This window comes from Grus americana, chromosome 7 (assembly GCF_028858705.1).
Source record: "Grus americana isolate bGruAme1 chromosome 7, bGruAme1.mat, whole genome shotgun sequence".
NCBI lineage: Eukaryota > Metazoa > Chordata > Aves > Gruiformes > Gruidae > Grus > Grus americana.
In genome coordinates, this window is record NC_072858.1 from 4,462,862 (window position 1) to 4,483,660 (window position 20,799).

General features: G+C 40.7%; 1 protein-coding gene across 3 annotated transcripts; it reads left to right on the top strand.

The window, feature by feature from the left end:
* The first annotated feature begins 4,989 nt into the window (after nucleotides 1-4,989).
* Nucleotides 4,990-20,593, top strand: OAT (ornithine aminotransferase). Of its 3 annotated transcripts, none has more exons than XM_054831581.1 (10): nucleotides 4,990-5,081; nucleotides 8,272-8,501; nucleotides 9,475-9,699; nucleotides 9,827-9,922; nucleotides 12,865-12,992; nucleotides 14,860-14,982; nucleotides 16,539-16,667; nucleotides 17,657-17,770; nucleotides 18,573-18,717; nucleotides 19,687-20,593. In XM_054831581.1, the coding sequence occupies exons 2-10, from the start codon at nucleotides 8,303-8,305 to the stop codon at nucleotides 19,845-19,847; spliced, it is 1,320 nt and encodes a 439-aa protein (XP_054687556.1). In that variant the 5' UTR covers nucleotides 4,990-5,081; nucleotides 8,272-8,302; the 3' UTR covers nucleotides 19,848-20,593. The 3 variants fall into 3 exon arrangements, with proteins under 3 accessions (XP_054687556.1, XP_054687554.1, XP_054687555.1); XM_054831579.1 differs by having other exon boundaries at nucleotides 4,992-5,108; nucleotides 8,275-8,501; XM_054831580.1 differs by having other exon boundaries at nucleotides 4,998-5,090.
* Nucleotides 20,594-20,799: the final 206 nt, after the last annotated feature.

Here is a 20,799-nt window from a genome sequence, read left to right on the forward strand (position 1 = left end):
GTAGAAGAGCTTATCATTTACCTTTAAATCTAGGTCTCTCATACACATTTGTGGAAGGCTCTGGACGTAGGCATCGATATGCTGCAAAGCAAAATAACCGAAGGTAAGTTCAAACATTGGAAACAATGCTTAACAGAAGGCAATAATTTAAACTATTTTGATTCTATAATTCAGTTATCCACATTGTCATCTAACAAACAGAGTGTCATTGAAATCTTTGTAGAATAAGCCAACATACATATGGGGGAAGATAAGTATTAACTATAGCACAAGGTTTATCTTGCAATAGGAATATCAGCTCTAAGGGTTGTTTGTGGTGCTTTAAGCTGGGTTAACTAACATCCATCCAATAAAACAGCACTATTTTGAGGGGGTCATGCTATGCTTTGCCAAACTATCTTCAAAGATAAGAACTGAGAAAGAAATCGCTAACTGAACTTGAGAGGCAGATGTGCTTTGCATGTATTACAATTTGTTGCTCCTATGTTGTGACACACAGCATTGTAAAATATTCTAGCTGTGCTGCAGGAAAGACTAAAGTTTCTTGTCCTGCAAGAAATGTCTTAATGTAGAATTCTGCTGTCAGTAAATAACCAGAATAACACAAACATGGGCCATGGAAGCAATTTTTCTACAGAAGGCACTATCAAAAATCAGCATGAACTTCAATTCTCATTGATGAAAGATCGAAGTGTGTAAGTAGAAAATTCCTGCAATCACCCATCTGTTCATTGGTATCTTATCACCACAGCAATACAGCACCTTCGTCGTCTCCTTGGGTCTTTTCCAGACATATGTTTTCAAATAGGAAACATCTGCCGCAGAAAGTCTTACCCCAGTGTAGGTTTGGTATTACACCAGACGCTTTCCAACGGCAGGCAACTAAGAAATGTTAACACGGCCTGTGTCCCTACATTCACGTTACAAGACTCCCATCACTATGTACTGTTATTTTGTCAATCCTTGATCAGAGATGACACAAACATCTTCAAGGTTGGCCTGTAGAGTACATGACACCATCACTCTCTTCTCAGAAAGCTGTTCTCTATGAAGTACCTGGACAGCTGTCAGACTGGGACTGTTGGTGGAGTTCTCCAGAGCACTATGCTAACCACTATGCTTGCTTTAAACTCTGCCTTTGGCTCAGGGAAGTGTAATTTTTTTTGCTGAGTGGCAGCACAGTTTCAACGAGAGGAGAAAGGGTGAAGACGACCCTTGTGGCTTTCATAGAGACAGGAAGAGGGGTTGGAATGTCTTTCTGCCAGCACTGTAGACTTCTATTGGGTTTAGCTACTTATGAACTTGCACCTTGAGCCTCGTGACTTGGATGAACTCCATATCCAACCTGCTGACTGGTCTGGCTCTTGCTCTGAGGTGAGGAACTCTTCCTCTGAGCTGAGTAAGAAGCTACCATGCCATTGAAGAATTGAACGCTGGTGCCGTGTGCTTAAATATCAGCTATCGAGGCACTTTGGACACTACTGCAGCAGACCTGAGACAGTGTTAAACTCCGGAAAGGAAACTGTAACCCTGCCACTGCAACAGGACCTTCAGCAGCTCCCACGAGCAGCTTGTTAATCCCAGGAGCACATGGAGCTTCTGCAGCCATAGGGACTCAGGAGGCCAAGACTGTAATTCCTTTGTATTGGCTCTACCTCTAAATAACCACAGTAACTGGGATGCAATTCCTCAGTCTCTTCACATGCCTAATTCCTGATGACTTCAGTGAGCATTTCTGCCAGAGACAGAGCTGCAGAATTACTCCTAACAACCGGCATGACTTAACTTGTTCCTTCTTATGACTTTATGGTTTACTTACATGTCACACTGTATTTTCAGGATAAGCAGAATGAATATAATAACCCTCTTTCTTCAAGTAGGTCAAGATTTTCTTTTCTGCAGGGCAAATTACTGTAAAATGTGAAAATTTCATGTCTTCTACTTTTCATGTTTTGGTTACTGTCATGTGGAGTCTTTTAGGTATCTACAGGTAACTAAATAGTACACATTAAGCTCCTGTTTTCCTTTTTTAAATCACAGGAAATACTGCATCTAGCTGACAGCAACCGCTTCAACATCTACGGTAACAGCTGCCACTGTGTACAACGTGAACAATATAAATTCCAACTTGATAGCATTTAAAGAAGAAAAGCAGATATTTTCTGTGTCTTGATTATAAGTGCCAAAAAAGGAGGAGGAAAGAAAGTGAGCCACAATGGGACTACATTGATCCCATACAAAACTGTGATCAAGCTTACATTAAGTAGGGGTTTGAAGTTACTCTCTCGCGCGCGTTGAATAACTACATTCCAGTTGAGTTATTTCATACTCATAATTTTTTAATCTCAGAAACAGTCTACACCAGCTTTAAAAAATACATTTACATGTAGTATCTATACATTCCATACTATGTCTGTGTTTGAGCACATAAACCTTTTTTCTTCTTCTTTCAGGCCTGGCAGAATCCAAAAGAAAGCAAGCCCTTTCTTCCTTGAGGGTTATTTGTCTGTTTGTTTTTGGAACTCTGCATTTCAGACAGGAATCTGCAGTGTTTACTTGGGTACATGATGGCTGTTTCTCTGGGAGTGCAGCTGGATGCCTGGCTTCTGAAATCACCTCTAAGGGCAGTACGGCTCTCGCTCTGTGTGGCAGAGCCTGTAGCCAAGATTCAGCACTTCAGCAATGGATCTTCCTTGCCTTTAGTTTGCGTTCTTTAATTTTTCAGATGTGTATTTTCCTCATATGATATGTGCTATTTAATCCTTTGGACAAGTTCTGTCATTTCTACATTTTTTTTGCTTCCTCTGAAAAATGTATGGCTGGGTGAATCTAAAGCAATTGGAAGTGTCCTTGAGAAAAATGGCATTTAAAGGCAGGTAAAAGGCTGCTCTCAAGGCTTAAACCTGCATTTCTTAGTCAGGAAAATCCCATCAATCTCATGGTTGCAAATCCTGGTCCGTGTCACTAGGCTATTTAATACATGTGCATGTATGACAAACAGAATCATGCATTTTTTCCTTACAGAAATGAACTGGGAACAAATATAATACTCAAAACAGATGGGCCATTGCTTATTTTCAGCCTTAGGCATTTCACAAAAAAAAAAAAAAAAAAAGTCATACGTTTAACTAGAAATAAAGGGGTTTCAACAGTTCCTAGGTAATAAATGCTTCCGGACTTAAGAATCTTTTCACAGTACAACCAAGTAGTTGTTCAACAGACATGACTGTGAAATGTGTTTTGCAATTTAGCACCTAAGGCACAACCTTTTGGTTCTTTATGTATTCAGCTCTGGCAGCAGTTGTAGGGCACTATTTGTTGGCAGAATTAGGCTAGTAAGAGACATATTAGCAAATTGAGCCTTACTGTATGTGTATTTATAAAGAGCACAGTATCATCTGCTCTACTCTCAACCCTCGCTGCATCAAGCTGGCTGCACACTGGGAAAATTTTCTCTGAGGGCGTTGTTTTCCAAACGCATAAGCAATACTACTCCCTGACATCCAAGGTTTGGGCAATTTGGTTAGAAGATATGACAAGATTCAGGAATATTTCCAAATGTAGGGTTGCTTTAGTGCTGGGAAGATATGCAAAATTCTCTGTACTGTCAACCTAGGATACTGTGTTTTCTTTGTGGAAAAAATAAACTCTTTTCCAGCATTGATAAAAGTGTCAGGACAATTTATGAACAAAAAGCAAGAGGCACCCAGAAGTCATGGCTGCTAAGACTGGGGTTTTGGGGGTTTCTTTTCCCCCTTGTGAGGTGCGTAAGATAAAAAGCGAAGTATTCTCAGTGTTTTTCTTTTGGAGTAAAACTAGCATGTATGTATCAAACATACCTCACAGTTCCTTGTAAACATCCAGATTTTCTGGTTACAAAATGCTCTCCAAGGGTAATTTAGCCTGGGGAAAGGTCAGGGTTGCGCTGGCTAGTTACGGCCTGCCCCTGCTCACCTGCTGGCTCCCAGCTCAAAGCTCCCTGTAAGAGCATGCCGGTCCCCGGCAGCAGACCTCCCTCCCCCACTCCCTCGGCAGCAGGGTGTGAAGACTGGGGCTCCATCAATGCCGTGCTCCTGGCAACCAGCACCCTGTTCCTGGTATGGTACCACGCTGGAGGAACTGTGCAGGAAGTTGGCGCATTCTACACGTAGGCTGCAAACAGTTGGCACAGGAGTTACACAAGGAATTCATTAGCAAACGTAGTGAATCCCTGCCTATTAGTTTTTGTAAGCTGGAGACTATCAGGGATAAAGAGATAAGGATTAAGCTTATGCGCAGCTCTTGTGAAGAGAAGTTTCTACTATCCTCACAGTAGCACTTTTTGTAAAATACCGGGGGAGTAAGGACATGTAGATCCCACTAACCACACGGGCAGGCCACAGGACAGCGAGCAGCTGTCACCACCAGCCACGCTCATCCGACAAACCTTCCATTAATTTCTTCCCAATCCCTATCAAAATTTTTCCGTGCTCGCTCTTTTGTGCAGCAGCTTCCCAGACGGGGGCAAGCGCGGCCAAGGGCCGACCTGCACTACAGAGGAGCCGGTTGGGCGGTGATAGGCGATGGGAAGGCACTCGGCTCGGCCCGCAGAGCCAGAGACTTCAGCCTGCCGAGGGGAGGTTTTCTATAGCTGCAAAAAATTGCCCTCGAGGCCCAATTCAGCAGAGGCGAGCGGGACGCCCCGAGCCTGAGGGAAGGGCTGAGGCGACGGGACGGACGGGAGCGGCGGGACACGGCTCTGAGGGAAGAGAGCGAACAGCCGCCTGGGCGGGACCTTGGCGCACGGGTGTGCCGGCGTCCCATTCTGATTGGCTGAGCGCGAGGGTGTACCCGGCAATCGGGAGCGGCTCGACCAATGGGAGGCGGCCGCGGACGGGAGGGTCGCTGCCTCCGCGCGAGGAGTGGGGGCACGGGGGTGGAGGCAGTCAATCTACGGCAGTAGCCAATCGGCGGCGGCGGTGGCGGGACGTCAGTCGGACAGGGGCGTGGTGTGCCGCGGAGCGAGAAGCGGTGACAGTTGCCGCGGTCCGCCACCGCCTCTTCGCCGCGGGCTCCGGGCCGGGAAGCAGCAGCAGCAGCAGCAGCAGCAGCAGCAGCAGCAGCAGCAGGTACAGCGCGGCGGGGGGCGGCCCGGCCCGGCCTCGCCCCGCCCGCGGGGGCAATTCCTGCCTCCCATGGCACCGCGGGGTCGCATTGTCCCGGTTCCGGCCCGCGGCGGCGGCGGGCCAACGGCTGTGCGGGCGAGGCCGGCTGTACGGGCGAGGCCGCAGCAGGCCCCATCGCCAAGGCAACGGGAGGGGTCGGGCTGGCCCACGGCGGCTGGCTCCCGGGGCAGGGCGCTGCGGCGGGGTCGGGAGCGCCTGGCCGCAGAGAGGGCCAGACCCGCTGCGGGGCCGGGGCCGCGCCGCCGCCTGCCCGCCCCAGGCGCTCTCGGTGTGCGGGGAGCCGGGGATGTGACAGCCTCTCCCCGAGGGGCGAGCAGGCCAAGCCGCCAGAGTCGCCTTTCTCCTCTGTGCCTGTTGTCAGCCCTGCTCCCGTCCGTGGCGGTGATACCATCTTTGCCTTTGCAGCGGCCTTGGCCTTGGCCGGGGGATGGAGAGGGGGCTGGTATTTCACCGCTGGGTTTCTTGCCCTTTCTCGTCTGCCAGTCTAGGTCCTGAGCTGTTTCTCATGTGGTGCTACTCTGAAAAGGTGGTTTGGCATGTGCGGACTGATATCCGTCCTGCTATAGCTTGTCCTCTTGAACGTTAACCCTCTCTGTATTCAGTTGATAAAGGCTGCAGTGTGGCATAGATTCTTCTATGCTGTATCAGCATGAATCTGACTGTTTTTCATGTATTTGATAATATATGCCATTTATCTTGGAGCATATGTCAGTGTATGCCATGGATTGGGGACACACAACCATTGAATTTACCTGTGAGGTCTGCAGGCACAGTGCTTTTGTCTGGATATTCTTGCTCAACAGTTGACCAAAGTTGTTCAACTATGTTTTACAGCTGTGCTTTCAGCAGCTTTTCTGTTCTGATGCAAGACCTTTTCCACTTGGTGAAATGCCCTGGCTTCTGATTCTGGTACTGTGTGCTGCAGGGCATGATTATTTCTCAGTTCCTCACAGTTAGTAATGTTTGGGTTTTTTCTTTTTTATTATTTTTTTAATTTTTTTTTATTTTTCTTTTTTCTTTCCTTATTATGCCCCTCCTCTTTTCTGAAATTTATGTTCATCTTGTCTTGCTGATCATCAAAACCAATTTTTTCTTCATCTTTTAACTCCAGATGCATTCATAATTCTCAGATTCATTCAGCCTTACTCCATGTAATCTATCACACCTCGGCTAAAATGATGTGGCTGCACTAGCATAGTTTACAGGGCATTTCTCCTCATGGAGGGCAAAGCCCTTTTAAAAATTTCTGATGAAGATTTTCCAACCTGAAAGAAGTAAAAGAAGAACCTCAGATTGGTGGTTTGTAATTCTTCACGCAGAAAGGTAGTGATCTGATACAGGGCAGATGAGAGTTTCATTTCTTTATGGCTTTCATTTCAGGAATGTCTGGAAAATCTCCAAAAATACAGAAGCTTGTGACAGAATTAGCTGCTCTGCCATGGAGGTGTGCCAGGGGCCAGGATGTCACAGACCAATTAAATTTTAGGAGTTAAGCAAGTTGTAATTTTGAGGGGTGCAGCTGAGTTGAGTTTCTGTCAAAAATTTTTCTTGCACAGAGAAGTATTTGTCTTTTTTTATTTGAAAAATCTTTGAATAACAGTCTTGACAAGTATTAACACAAATAGCTAATATTTAACGGCATTGACGATATCTGGTAAAATGCCCAGAGCTGAGAAGCTGTCGATCATCTCTTGCTGGAATGGAGACTATTGACTCCTCTGAAAGACTTGGATGGCCTAGCTGGTTTCAGTAGATGCTTAGAAGTGAGGAGCAGCAATGTAATAGCTGAGGATTCTGTGGAAAGAAATGCCTCTCTGTTTAAGATGACACATCCAGTGTGCAGACCTTTTCCAAAATAAATTTAGAATAAATCTATGACTTAATATTTCTGTCTCTGCAAGCAGCCTGAAAAAACAACACCCTTCTGTAAACCATCCCTGCGTTCTCCTGTAGATATTTAATAAGTATATTTTGGTTAAGTTTTACTGTATGCTCTTGTTGTTAGGTAGTGCAGCAGTGTCAGAATTACTTAGCTCTTCAGTTTGCTATGGAGGCTGCATTTGATAATTGGAGTACTTCTTGTAATCCGATCTTCCTTTTGGGCTGGTACCTTTTACCAGTTTATAAGCGTGATGTTCTGCAAGATGAGAAACTTGAGCTTTGAGAACTCTTGGTCTTGCTAAAGCGATCATTGTTTCCTGGGTGGCTCTTTGCTGTCTTGGTGCTGTCAGGAAGGCTTGCTTCAGCTGCTTTTAAAAAGCTGACTCAGTGTCCCTTCTCTGGGACTATTACATATATTTACATTGACCGAGGTGAAGACACAGGGTGGAAATTCAAGTGCATTTGTCACATGAAATTCTACCCTCAGATTATCCTTAGATGTTAACACTACAAGGTTATGTATTCAAGGGGAATCGTTGAGTTTTACTAAGAAAATACAGGGTGCTATAATGATCGTTAATGTCTGACATACTATTACTTTCCATCTATTTGTGAAGGTCTTAAAATGCTACTAACAGTGAGTGCTTTACATGTAGCTGGCAATGTTTTAACATCAAGAATGCAATTTATATAAAAAGGTCACAAATTTTGCTTCTTAAAGCTGATCTCAGTTAAAACTAATCTATCATTTATCAAATTTGATAATATTATCAGCTAAATATTATTTCGGTCAGGTGCTTCTTTCCAGTATTACATTGTTTACTTTCTGAGTTTGTGACAAGATTTGTCTTACGGAAATCTTTGTTAGACGAAAGGCATTTCAATAGCACAGGAAGTTTGATAAACTTTTCTTATTGTAGTTTATATTAATAATTCTAGTCACAATTTAAGGCACAATGAAAAAGGAACACTTACAGAAAAAAATATGTGACTAGTTCATAGACTTGGAGAGGCACACATTTTAATTTTCTGTCTGTGACTGTGAGTGTATGTTAAAATAGAAAAAATACGTATTTGAAGTTAGTACTGCATTCATTTATAAGCTTTCTTGATTGAGTTGCAAAAGAGTTGAGAAACCTGTAATCCTGGCAGTAAAACCACTTCAATCACGTCATACATTTCTTCTGAAGTACTCAGTGCTAATTATTAACTTTATTTTTTTCCCCAGATCTATAACAGCATACCTGAAGTCAATAATGTTTTCCAAGCTAACCCGCTCTCAGAACATTGCTGTTCTCTGTCGAGGTGTTCATGCTTCGCTGAGTTCTGCTACCTCAGTTGCTACTAAAAAAACCATTCAAGGACCTCCATCCTCTGATTACATCTTTGAGCGTGAGGCTAAATATGGTGCCCACAATTATCACCCACTACCTGTTGCTCTGGAAAAAGGAAAAGGTAATTTATTTAGGTTTTCCTCAGTGGTGTAGATGGGAGGTATCTGCATAGGTGGGATGGGATCATGGCATAATGATTTTGACCTAATCAACCTTTGGGGTATTCTGAGAGGGAGATTGAGATAATTGATGAAATAAAGACATCTGATTACTGGTTAGAGAACACAACCATTATGCATAAGGCCTTCCGATAAAATTGTAGTCTCCCTAAAATGATTTATTTAAATAGAGGTCTAAGTTCTGATAATCTTCATAATTCAGAATAACTCAGCAAGAAAGTTTCAAGCAACTCTGTTTCTTCTGTTACTTTGTGTGGAGAGTTTCAATGTTAATGTGAACATGAGAAGGTGCACTGGACCCTTTTTTAAGGGGTCCTGTGTACTGTTCCTGTATTGCTGGTTAATTTAAATTTACTCTGGTCTTTAACTATGTTTAAGGGGCTTTTCTGCTCAGCAGGCTAAATTCTGTGAGTTTACATTGAAATACTATCAGCACAAAGATTCACTAGTGGGGTTTTTTTATCAGTACATGTTTTGACAGGTCAGAGCTGTCAGTTTCTAAGTTTTGAGACTATTTGGGTTCTGTTGGTTTTGTTGGCTTTTTATGACCTCCAATTCTTATTCTTAATTGTATTCTCCTCTATCATCTTTTCAGGGCCCAAAACAGGCACTTGGAGGGAACTACTGTTCTCATATTACTTAGTAACTTAGTGGAATGGCAGTTTTATATGGGAAATGCTTCTTTTCTTGATTCATCATTGGGTACTTATTTGTCTTCTACTAGTTTGTTACTCATACTCTCCTTGTCAATTGATTATTTTCCAGTTAGAGTGCCTTTCTGGCATGCCCTAACGAATAGCAAGAATACAGTTTATATTTGACTAGGTTGCACTGTAACTCTTAGCTTGTACCATTTAGTATTATCTTAAGTTTTCTTTTATATTTTGTGTATTTACCATGTCTTTACTTTTCTAGGTGTTTATGTGTGGGACGTTGAAGGTAGAAAGTATTTTGACTTTCTGAGTGCTTACAGTGCTGTTAATCAAGGCCACTGTCACCCAAAGATCGTGAATGCTATGAAATCTCAGTCTGAAAAACTGACCCTTACATCCAGAGCATTCTACAATGATGTACTTGGTGAATATGAGGAGTTTGTCACCAAAATGTTCAATTATAACAAGGTTCTTCCAATGAACACAGGTAAAAAAATTATTTTATTTCCATTTTATTTCTTGCCTGTGAGATTCAATGCTTTTGTAACATTTGGTACTGCATCAATGGCCTGCCTTATGTACAAGTGTGATAATGCTATTGCTTTATGCTTTAGGAGTGGAAGCTGGTGAAACTGCCTGTAAATTGGCTCGGAAGTGGGCATACACTGTGAAAGGAATTCCAAAATACAAAGCAAAAATTATTTTTGCAGGTATGTTAAATGTGTGTTAAGAGTTGAGGTATTAAGGAGGAAGAGAGCTCTGGACACTAGCTGTAGCACTCTTTCCTGCTATAGCTGTAGTGATTACTTTGCAGTATTCTTAATTTTTTTTTTCCACTGAAGCAAGTCTGTTGAAGGTCTGTAACCTTTGACATTTTAATAGCATAAGCTATGATTTCAACCTTTTAACAGCTTACATTGTTCTTGCATATCTGCAGTTGGTAGTTCTGCTTAAAAACTGCTGTTGTGGCTACAAGTCTCTGCAGGATCTTAAGGTTCTGTAAGTGCCACCTTCTAAATTGTGAAGTTCAGTCTGAAATATATTCTGTTGACAAAATATTCTGTGTATGCTTTTTACTAGTTGATTTTTAACCTTAAATAGTTACAATGAATTATAAATGGTTTTTTAAAATGTAATGTCCTTTAAGAAATGCATGTGATCTTAACAGAAGTGATTGTAGAAGCAAGAGATGTGAATATAATTCCTATGACAAATCAATTTCAGATCCTCTCCCTTGCGGAGGTGTATGCATCAAGAGGCAATGAGGTAATTGCTGCCACCCCTCTTATAGATTCCACATTGGGGTTAAGCCTGCTTCCCTCTTAGGCTGTCCCTACCAGTGGTTCTGCATTCTTAAGGTGTTCCCGAAGTTGGCATTAACCCAGTAAAGCCATATTGCAGTCTCGATCATATAATGAAAGTAAAAGCAATGTTGCAAAAGTAAATATGGGGCCCTGGAAAGTCCTGATTATATATGTGGTATACTTCCTTTATCTGCCTGCTCTGCTTGGCTCTGTAACATGGAGAAGTTACTTGCCCCTGAAGAGACAACCGTACTTTGCTAAAAAATATAATAATAAAATTATGTCTAATTCAGATAACTTACATCTGGTATTCTTTGGTTATAGATGGAGTGCTTTTTTCAATTCTAATGTTGGTCAATGGTTCTGTATTTTTATAAAACCTTCCAGAATAAAGCTTACTGTTTAAATATTGACTCTTTTTTAATTGCTACAGCTGCAAATACTATTTTTGACTTTTGGTACATATAGTAGCTGAACCATAAACTGTGGTTAGACAGCGTTGAGTCTGGAGAAAAGGAGGCTGAGGGGAGACCTTATTGCTCTCTACAACTGCCTGAAAGGAGATTGTAGCCAGGTGGGGGTCGGTCTCTTCTCCCAAGTAACAAGTGATAGGACAAGAGCAATCAGCCTCAAGTTGTGCCAGGAGAGGTTTAGATTGGATGGTAGGAAAAATGTCTTCACTGAAAGGGTTGTCCAGCACTGGAACAGGCTGCCCAGGGAAGTGGTGGAGTCCCCATCCCTGGAGGGATTTAAAAGACGTGTAGATGTGGTGCTTAGGGACATGAGTTAGTGGTGGGCTTGGCAGTGCTGGGTCAGTGGTTGGACTTGATGATCTTAAAGGTCTTTTCCAACCTAAGCAATTCTATGATTTAAACATTGAAATTCATAGTTGAATATTGCATTATGGTTTCTAGGCCCAATTAGATTAGATTTTTTTTTTTCTTCTTCTTCTGGGAATTCTTTGAACAAATACATTTCTCCCTCCTCCTCTTCCATATATGTTTTGTTTTGCTCTTAAGTCAATTAACTTTTAGTAAGTGCTTTCTCATTTTGATAAACTGGATATGCTCTCCATTATTATGATCCTATCTCTGTAACCACAAATTTAATTATATGCTAAGTAGTTGGAACAAAATAATAATCCTTTTCTTATCAGAAGCCAGCATTTTTGCAGAAAAAAGCTTTCTTGAGTAGGTAGGGTCAGAACAAAAGAGGGCTTTAAACATCAATCCAGAGAACTTGATGTAGATTCTGTGCTTGATAGCAAGCCAATATGGAGTCTGGAGTGCTAAGGTGGAGACAGCCTGCCATCAGCAGATAGACTGCTCTGCTTCGTGTCATTCAGTCTTCAGGGCTTTGTTTCAGGATACAGAGGGTTGTACTAACATGACCTTGTGCGTGTGACTCAACAAAGCATGGGAGGGATTGTTCTGCCAGGAGACATTGCTATGGTGAGCAGTGTAATGCTATTTACATTGGCGATTAGAAAGAAGGGATGCCTAGAGCTGGCTATGTTAGTAAGAACTGACTTCAGGATTTCCTGCAGATTGAGAACATCCTTTGCCCCTAGGATCACAGTTACACAAAGAAATTGGTGGGGGAAGAAAAAGCTTGTAATGCTGTGAAGGTGTTGAACCCTTAATCTTCCTTAGTCTTATTAAGCACCTTATTATTGATTAGCTGAGGGTGTGTTGATTTAACTGAAATATTAAAATGAATATATCATGGTCCTGATGATAGTTGGTTCTTAGACATTTTAACTGATGTTTCGATATGAAATAGTGCAATGTCACAATATTTTTACAAATATAAATGGGTTCTCCTGGAACTTTGAAGTACACAGAAATATATTTTTTCATTTAGTCTTACTGGCAGCTTTATTGTTAGGACCTAAATTCTGGGTGGTGTTTACTTTTTTCCCCTGCATTTAATGAGTAATATTTAAGTAAAAGCTGTACATCTTCCTTAAAAAGATGTTATTTTCCTGAGTTATTTTCAATTTTTCAATCTACTAACAAAGCTTATGGAAATTATTTTGTATACTTGCCAGGTCTTGTAGTATAATGTTCTTTCATTTTTGATATTTGCTTTTGATATAGCAACACAATGTATTTATGGCATCAGTGTAAAATTTGCATGAGGATGTTAATATTCTGTTAGATAATCAGCAGAAGGAAGCCAATATTGTAATGTTACACAACTCTTAAAATGCATTACCGAATGGAAAGTGTGACGTCCTATAAACTGTTCTGGCTCTTAGTCAGTTTTGTAACAATATTCCCTCTCCTCCTGTTTTTCTTTTTTTTTTTTTTTTTTTTTTTTTTTTTTTTTTTTTTTTTTTTTTGTAGCTGGCAACTTCTGGGGCAGAACCATGTCTGCTATCTCTAGTTCTACTGACCCATCCAGCTATGATGGATTTGGACCCTTTATGCCCGGTTTCGAAGTGATCCCATACAATGACTTACCAGCTCTTGAGGTATTTGACAATTTTTGTTCTTTTGTAAGAAATAATTTTGCAGCATCTCTTTGGTAAATAGCAAGGCAGGAAAATCAAAAGTTTATCCTTTGAAATGTGCTTTGATGTGAAGATGTATGTATCTAGACTTATATGTAATTATAACATATATATTTCTTATATAGGAAATGCGTGTAAATTCTGCTTTGGTTTTGATTTTCAGTTTTGTTTTAGGATATAAAAAGAAAACCATATGATCTATTTCATTTCCCATGTCACTAAGATGTTCGAGGTACAAAAGAAGAAGAGCAGATAAACCATAATGGAATTCAGATCAGTAGCATACATTCTAAAGTCAAGATTGGGATTCTGAAAATAGTATTTTTACCTACTTTTCTCAGAAATGCTGTGTATCCTTAAAACCGTGCTAGGAGCGTGTTTTGGTTAAGCTACTGCACCACTAGCGGTTCTCCATTTCCCTGGGTTTTCTGAGATGCATCCTGTCAAGCGAGGGTTGACCTTGATTAGTCTCAAATTTCCCACCCTCATAATGTGAGCTTGGGTATTAAAGGGTCGATGGTGCTTGATGGACTTTGGCTGGAACCCTCTTGCCTCCCAGGTCCCAACACAGATAGTCCTGAAGCACTAGGAGCATTGGCATTGCCACTTTTCCATCATCTGGGTAGATGGTCTCCGTAAGTGACAAGCTAGTTAAGTCCTCTGTGTCTGTTGGGTCTGCTTAGCACACGTGAGTTGGCTGTGGACATTGGAGGGTTTATAGAACAGAGATGCTTGCCTCCTAGGAGTTTGGTGAGGGGAAACAAAGATCTCATAGTGTATTATAGTTGCAGTGTGCTGCAAGGGCATGGAGTGACAGGACAAGGGCATGGAGTGACAGGACAAGGGCATGGAGTGACAGGACAAGGGGGAATGGCTTTAAGCTGAAGGAGGGCAGATTTAGATGAGATCTGAGGAAGAAATTCTTCCCTGTGAGGGTGCTGAGGCCCTGGCACAGGTTGCCCAGAGAAGCTGTGGCTGCCCCTGGCTCCCTGGCAGTGTTCAAGGCCAGGCTGGATGGGGCTTTGGGCAACCTGGGCTAGCGGAGGGTGTCCCTGCCCATGGCAGGGGGTTGGAACTAGATGGGCTTTAGGGTCCCTCCCAACCCAAACCGTTCTGGGATTCTGTGAAAAACTTACTTGGATTTGAACCTACAGCAGGCTGCCCGTTGTGAAAGCCCTGTAAGTATTTAGTGGCTTTCCGCCAACTTTATCAAGGCTTTGAATGCACCCTGGAGACCTGAAACTGAGATCCATGTCCATCAGACTGATAACTGAATTCATTCTGTTTATGGGGCAATACTGAGAAAAGCCGTGGTGAATTCGTGCTGGGAATCATATCTCTTGAGTCTTGTGGACTTCTAAACCTTTTAGAACTTGATGGTGCAAGAATGTAGCTGTGGACTTTGCTTTAAGGTGACAAAATTGTTCTGGAGAGGCTCCATTCTCTTCTGTTTGAAGTGTACTGGGAAGCATTGAGCAATTGTTTGTCTTGTATAGGGTAATGCAAAACTGAGTGTATTTCTGAGGTAATTTCTGAACTGATCCAATAATCTGTTTGTCTGAGTTTGCAATTTTTAAGGTTTGTAATTTCCTGAGCAAGAACACCAGCTGATTTTTTGAGGCAAATAGTGACATAGGCTTCTGTGTTGGAACTGAAATGGCATTCAGGGATAGCTGCCTGACACGAAATACTGTTATTATCATTTGAGGTAGAATATCAGGGTTAAAGCTTGGTTCTGCTACATGTATTCATCTCCATATTTTCTAGATTTGACCTGAGTAAAAGTGTGTTCTTTTTGTCTTTCCTATCCGTATGTCCATTTTTACAGCGGGCCCTTCAAGATCCCAACGTAGCAGCTTTCATGGTTGAACCAATTCAAGGTGAGGCAGGTGTGGTTGTTCCTGACAAAGGTTATCTCACAGGAGTGCGGGACCTCTGCACCAAACACAAAGTAAGGAATTTTGCTATAACAAGGTGGCTTAAACATTACACACTGTGTTTACTGGCATATCTTGTAAGGCCATCCTCAGATGCAAGATACAGGACTTCATATACTATTTAATAATTGCCTTTTTTTTCAGTGGAAGAGGGTAGGGATACTTCTTGTATCTCCTGGCAATACCTTACCAGGTAGTACTTCTTAGCAGTGCACATTTTTCACTGTTTCTTACTGCTGTCACTGATTTAAGTTTCTAATTAATGTTCTTGAAACTGCATTTATTTTAAATTAATTTAACTTCTAATTTCGTTTCCCATTATAAGTTTCTTGGGCCAGAAGCTAATTACTGCAGTGGTTCCACCGTGGCTATCAAGGGACCTTGTTGCTGGAGTGCATAAGTGCTACCAAGAGTTAGTAATGGGTCACAGAATGAAACACTGAGGAAAATGGTCATATGGTTATGAGTGTTCTTTGAAGACCTCTGAAGAGCAGAGGTCTTACAGTGTTGTTCTTTTGTTCTGCATTTTCTCATATTCCCTTTCATACCTCATTCCTGACTCCTGTTCTGAATATTATGTCCTGTCTGAATTCTACTAAGAAATGTTTAATTTTGAAAATAGAGTGTTAGATCTGTAATTTCTGTTCTCTGCTAGTGGAGACACACTGGATTAGACTTGCATTCAGTGTCACTGGAAGGGTGGGAAGACGTGTTTGTATATATTTCCATGTCCTTCAGTTGTCTTTGGGTACTGCTACTTCTCACCAGCCGGCTGCTGTTCTTTCTTATTCCTGGCCCAATTTTGTCAGCCTCTCCCGCAGGCCCAGGCTACGTCCTTTGTAAGTGTAAGGAAAACAACAAAAAAAGCTCTGCAGATTTACAGCTTTTTGTTCCCTTGGTGTTGCCTGTCTGATTTAAAAATCAGTGGTCTCTGTTCCAATAGAATTCTGATTCTTAATTTGCAATTCCTTCTATTGACATATAATTAATAAAGTTGTCTTCATTATTGCTGTGGTACTTATCTCAGAGCTACTTTACAACTAGTAGTATGTGACAGTAGTGCAGCTTAGGAAAACAAGGTCAAAATCTTGGATTTAGGTTCTCAGAGTTGTTTAGACATTTAGGCATCAGACTACAAGACTTGCAGAGTTGCTAAAATGGCATTTTTCAGAAGCTTCCAAAGGTCAGTGTGTGAACGATGCATTGGGAGTAAGGATAGACAAATCCTAACTTTTTGGAAATCCCACTCATCGTTATATCCCCAACAGATTTTGATTGGACAGTGTCCAACCCTATGTAGACTATGCCTTACGTAGAGAAGAATACACTAAAGATGTTGGGGAGAGAGTACAGTATGTTCAATTGTTAGTATTTTCACATTTCATAGAATATGTAAGTCTCCAGGAGGTTTAGAGGAGTAAAGGAAGTACCTTTGTGTACTTAGTGTAATGCAGCTGGAAGGTCTTTCACTAACTGTGTGCAACTCTGCTATATTGTTTGAATTGTAGGAATGGGAGTGAAAGTCATTCTCTTTTACATCTGAATTTTTCTTCTTTTTGTCTTTGTAAAGGTTCTATTTATTGCTGATGAAATACAGACTGGTTTAGCTAGAACAGGGAAAATGTTAGCTGTTGACCATGAAAATGTGAGACCTGATCTAATTCTTCTTGGAAAGGCCCTTTCTGGAGGCTTATATCCTGTGAGTAACAAAGAAATATCTATTTGTTGAATAATGATTTTGAAGTAATTAACACTGAAAGTCTACTAGTTGGAAGGCAAACAACTGTGATATTTGTTGTGCTTGGAAGTGGGTGTTTACAAGATTAAATATGATTTAGGATGCAGATAGTCCAACCTGTGAGAGACACATAAGAAAATAACAGAATCCATAATGTTACATTTATAGCTGAAATGGCTATATAGTATCCTGAACTTTCTATGCTAATACTTGTTAAGGTGGCAAGTTATTAGATACCATCCTCTTTGGCTGGTGATTTTTAGGTGTTTTGACCCTTGTCAATTAATTGAATAAATTTGGTATATCTCTGTTTTCTTCAATTTTATATTATCCTATCAGGAAAATAAGTGCCCAGTGGTCAGCCGTTCATTCTGGGATTACTGGTTAGTCTTTTGTACTCTCTCTGGAGAACAGTTTATCACAGTCCTGCTGTGATGAATTTCTAGATGAATTTTGTAAAGGGAAAAAATATTAATGTGTATTGAAACATATAAAGTTATTTTTGAACAACTGGCATTATTTCACTTGTTGGGCATGCCGCATGACTGACTTTATCCTCTTTGGAGTGATTTAAATTCCTGCTGATTAGGCTGGAAGTTAAACCTACCTTGATCTATTTTGGCCTACTGAAGCTATTTCTGAGTTGTTGAACAGAGCACTGAGGCTTAAACTCTTGAAATAATATTCAGTTTGGAGAAATGCCCATCCACTGTAGTTAGATGTTATATGTTGCCAGTATAGCTAAGTGTATTTAAGAGATTAAGCTGTTATGTGATTGTTAGATATGCTGTCCTCTATACAGAGCTGGGAATATAAATGTAATTTATCACCGTAGGCTGAAAATTATCCTTTCCTGAGCCCCAATCTCTTGCTTCAGAGATATTTAAGTTTACAGTTTTATATATATATATATATATATATAAATGAATCGTCTGACCTTCCCATTTTAGGTCTCAGCAGTACTCTGTGATGATGAAATTATGTTGACCATTAAGCCTGGTGAACATGGATCTACGTATGGAGGAAATCCATTAGCTTGCCGTATTGCAATGGCAGCACTGGAGGTTAGTGTCTTGTGATAGAGATTTGGATTCCAAAGAAAAAAGGGTGTCACACTGACATGATCTTTGCTTACATAAATGATACAATTCGTTATGCTACAAGTAGAAATCTAGCTTTAAGTAAGAGTGGAAAATTGGTAGTGGTTAACTGTTCGCAGACATCACAACATAAATTCTAAAGTCTTTACTGGAAATGTGTCCTAATTTCTATGTATTTTATGGTCTTAATGTCTTAAATGACAAAATTTATCTAGGAGAAGTTTCAAGGCACTTATGTGAATTTGGTAAAATAGTTTCACTAATTTCACGAAGACATTTTAAAGTTGGCTTATTTTACTATACCATATTGCAGAGGATACTGCTCCGTGAGCTTGATAAAACATATATGCTACTGGAGCTCAAACAGAAGCTAGTAAAATGTCTTGTCCAGAGCCCATATTTTAATTATTCTGTGACTGCATAATTGACCACATTTAATCCAAGTCACTCAGAAAGCCTCATCATTACCCAATATGCTGACCTGGACAGATTGAGTCTTCAGAGGTTTACTGATTACTTGTAAATAATGGCAAATGAAAAGCACTTAAGTTGGAATAAAATTTCAAAGAGATTATTGTTTCTTGTAAACATGAATGAATAAAGGCTTAATACTAATCTGCTTGGATGTGCAGCCTTTGCAGTGACACTTTGGATGCAACGGCTTTTGTATCTTGGCAATTTTAATGTCATTAGTTGTCTGTTCCAGCATGGTACCTAAAACGAATGCAGTGCCCTTCTGTTGACTGTAGATTTGACTTCCCCTTAGGTAATTGAAGAGGAAGACTTGGCTAAAAATGCAGAAATAATGGGTAACATACTAAGAAATGAACTCATGAAGACACCATCTGATATTGTAACTGCTGTAAGAGGAAAAGGACTGTTAAATGCAATTGTAATTCGGGAAACCAAAGGTAAGGAAATATAATCAACTGCACAATCATAGCATGAAAAAGTATTTTTAATTTAAATTGAAAGTATCTTAATGGATTATGGGGAATGGCTTGTAGGCATCGTGTTTGGGTTCAGATCTTGGCTACAGTACTGTAGTACCTACTGAAAACTTATTCAATGATTTTGTGCTATTAAAAATAGGGGGGGGTTTATTCAGTCTGAACAATTGTTTTTAATTATTTGAATTATTTTATGATTTGATAATGTTCAAACCTGATGGTGAATCTAGCTCCCAACAAATACCTTTTGTCTCCTTGCCTGAAGAAAACTGGCCACATCTGCAAGGCTAGTTTCTGTCAGATTATGGAAGCATTGGCCAAGGTTGGTTGTTCCAGGATAGTTAGAAGAGTACAGTAATTACAGGAGGACGCAAGAACGGAAAAAGCTGGTGACTGAGAACAAGTTTCTAGGGATTAACACCTTGAATTATATCAGAAAACTGCTTAGAAGCCAGAGCAGACAATTATTTTTGTCATGAATATGCTAAGTGACAAAGTGCTGCAGGGAGGTGGTGTAATTTCCTAAGACGTGCACATGATGCACTGAAACCCAGGCATAAATGTAACTGTGTCTGAAGTCCTATTCAGATCTTCTCTTACCTCCCCTTTGCATGGTTCCCTGTTTTAAATTTATTGCTACGTCTAGACAAGCACTCAGCTGTGAAGGGGCAAAACTCGGTGTACTGGAGGCAAACTTGTGAGTCCCTTCAGATAAACTGCAGTTTTGCAGCAGTCTTGCATGTTCACTGCAAATTCAAGGGAGTTGCTCAGATGCTCAGAAGTGCCCGCTTCACTTGTGAACACACTTCATCTTTTCGCTGCCAGATGGCAAACAGTTTATAATCTGGCCCCACGTACCATGTGCTGCAATTGTGCTGCTTTCTCTGCTGTAGTGTAAGTGTCTTCTTTTTCTTTTTCCTTTAACTGTAGACTACGATGCCTGGAAGGTGTGTTTGCGGCTTCGCGATAACGGACTTCTTGCCAAACCTACGCATGGTGATATCATTCGCCTGGCTCCACCGCTTGTGATTAAGGAGGATGAAATCAGAGAGTGCATTGAAATAATTCATAAGACCATTCTGTCTTTCTGAACAACAGGCTTTTAAAGTATATCTGCTGACTGACCCAAGGTGGTGTGTTGAAATATGTGTGATGAAGGCCTGCTCTTGAAGCAAGCATCTCTCATTCCTTTTATCTAAGAGGACATAGCTCTTAAAACATAGCTATGGCTTTAAATTATAATGGCTCTGAAGAAGATAAAGAATGATTTTTAAAGAGTTTCCAATCTTGGAATACTTGGAAATAAAGTGGTGAGGGTCTGTTCAGCTAGTCATGTACCTACTGAACAGTTAAGTCAGAATGTTTAAGGGAAGATATCTGTAGAAATCTGTTAATTGTTGAAAGTCTTGGCCAAAGTTTAAAGTGTAATTTATATATCATTTTAGTAAGGGTGGTCTTGCACTCTCATATGACTCTCCAAAACATCACATTTGGCATTTCTGCCCCTTGGTGAGATGCCTTTAGGGTGGAAGTACTTGTTATTATGGATGAATTTCTGTTTTTCATTTGTAGCTAGAAAAAACTTTGAACGCTGAAGGTTTGACAAACTGGGTGTTATGCTGGTGAACTTGACAAGCATCGAGCTGTGTTCTGTATGTAAAATATTTTGATTGTATGACAAGAGATGCTGTTTTCAAGCCTGGTCTCAGTATTTGGCTTTGCAATCTTGTAAAATAGATCTAAGCATATAGATCTGTTTTTACTGTTATAAAACTTTCTGTAATCTGGATGTTTATATTCAAACATGCCTTGCATTAAAAAAAAAGTTAATGTGCAACTAAAATATGCAGTGTATTCAAAAATAGCAAGCCTCACAGAAACTTGCAGTTGCTTCTGTCCAGAGCCACAGCGAGTGCAGCCTGTGTAGTCTATGCATTTCTGTCAGTCTCTATATGGAAGCTTCTGCTGTGCTTTTTTACAGGGTGAGTGATTCTGCACTTCCATGCCTTTGGACGCTGCCAGTCTAGTATTCTCTATGAAGTT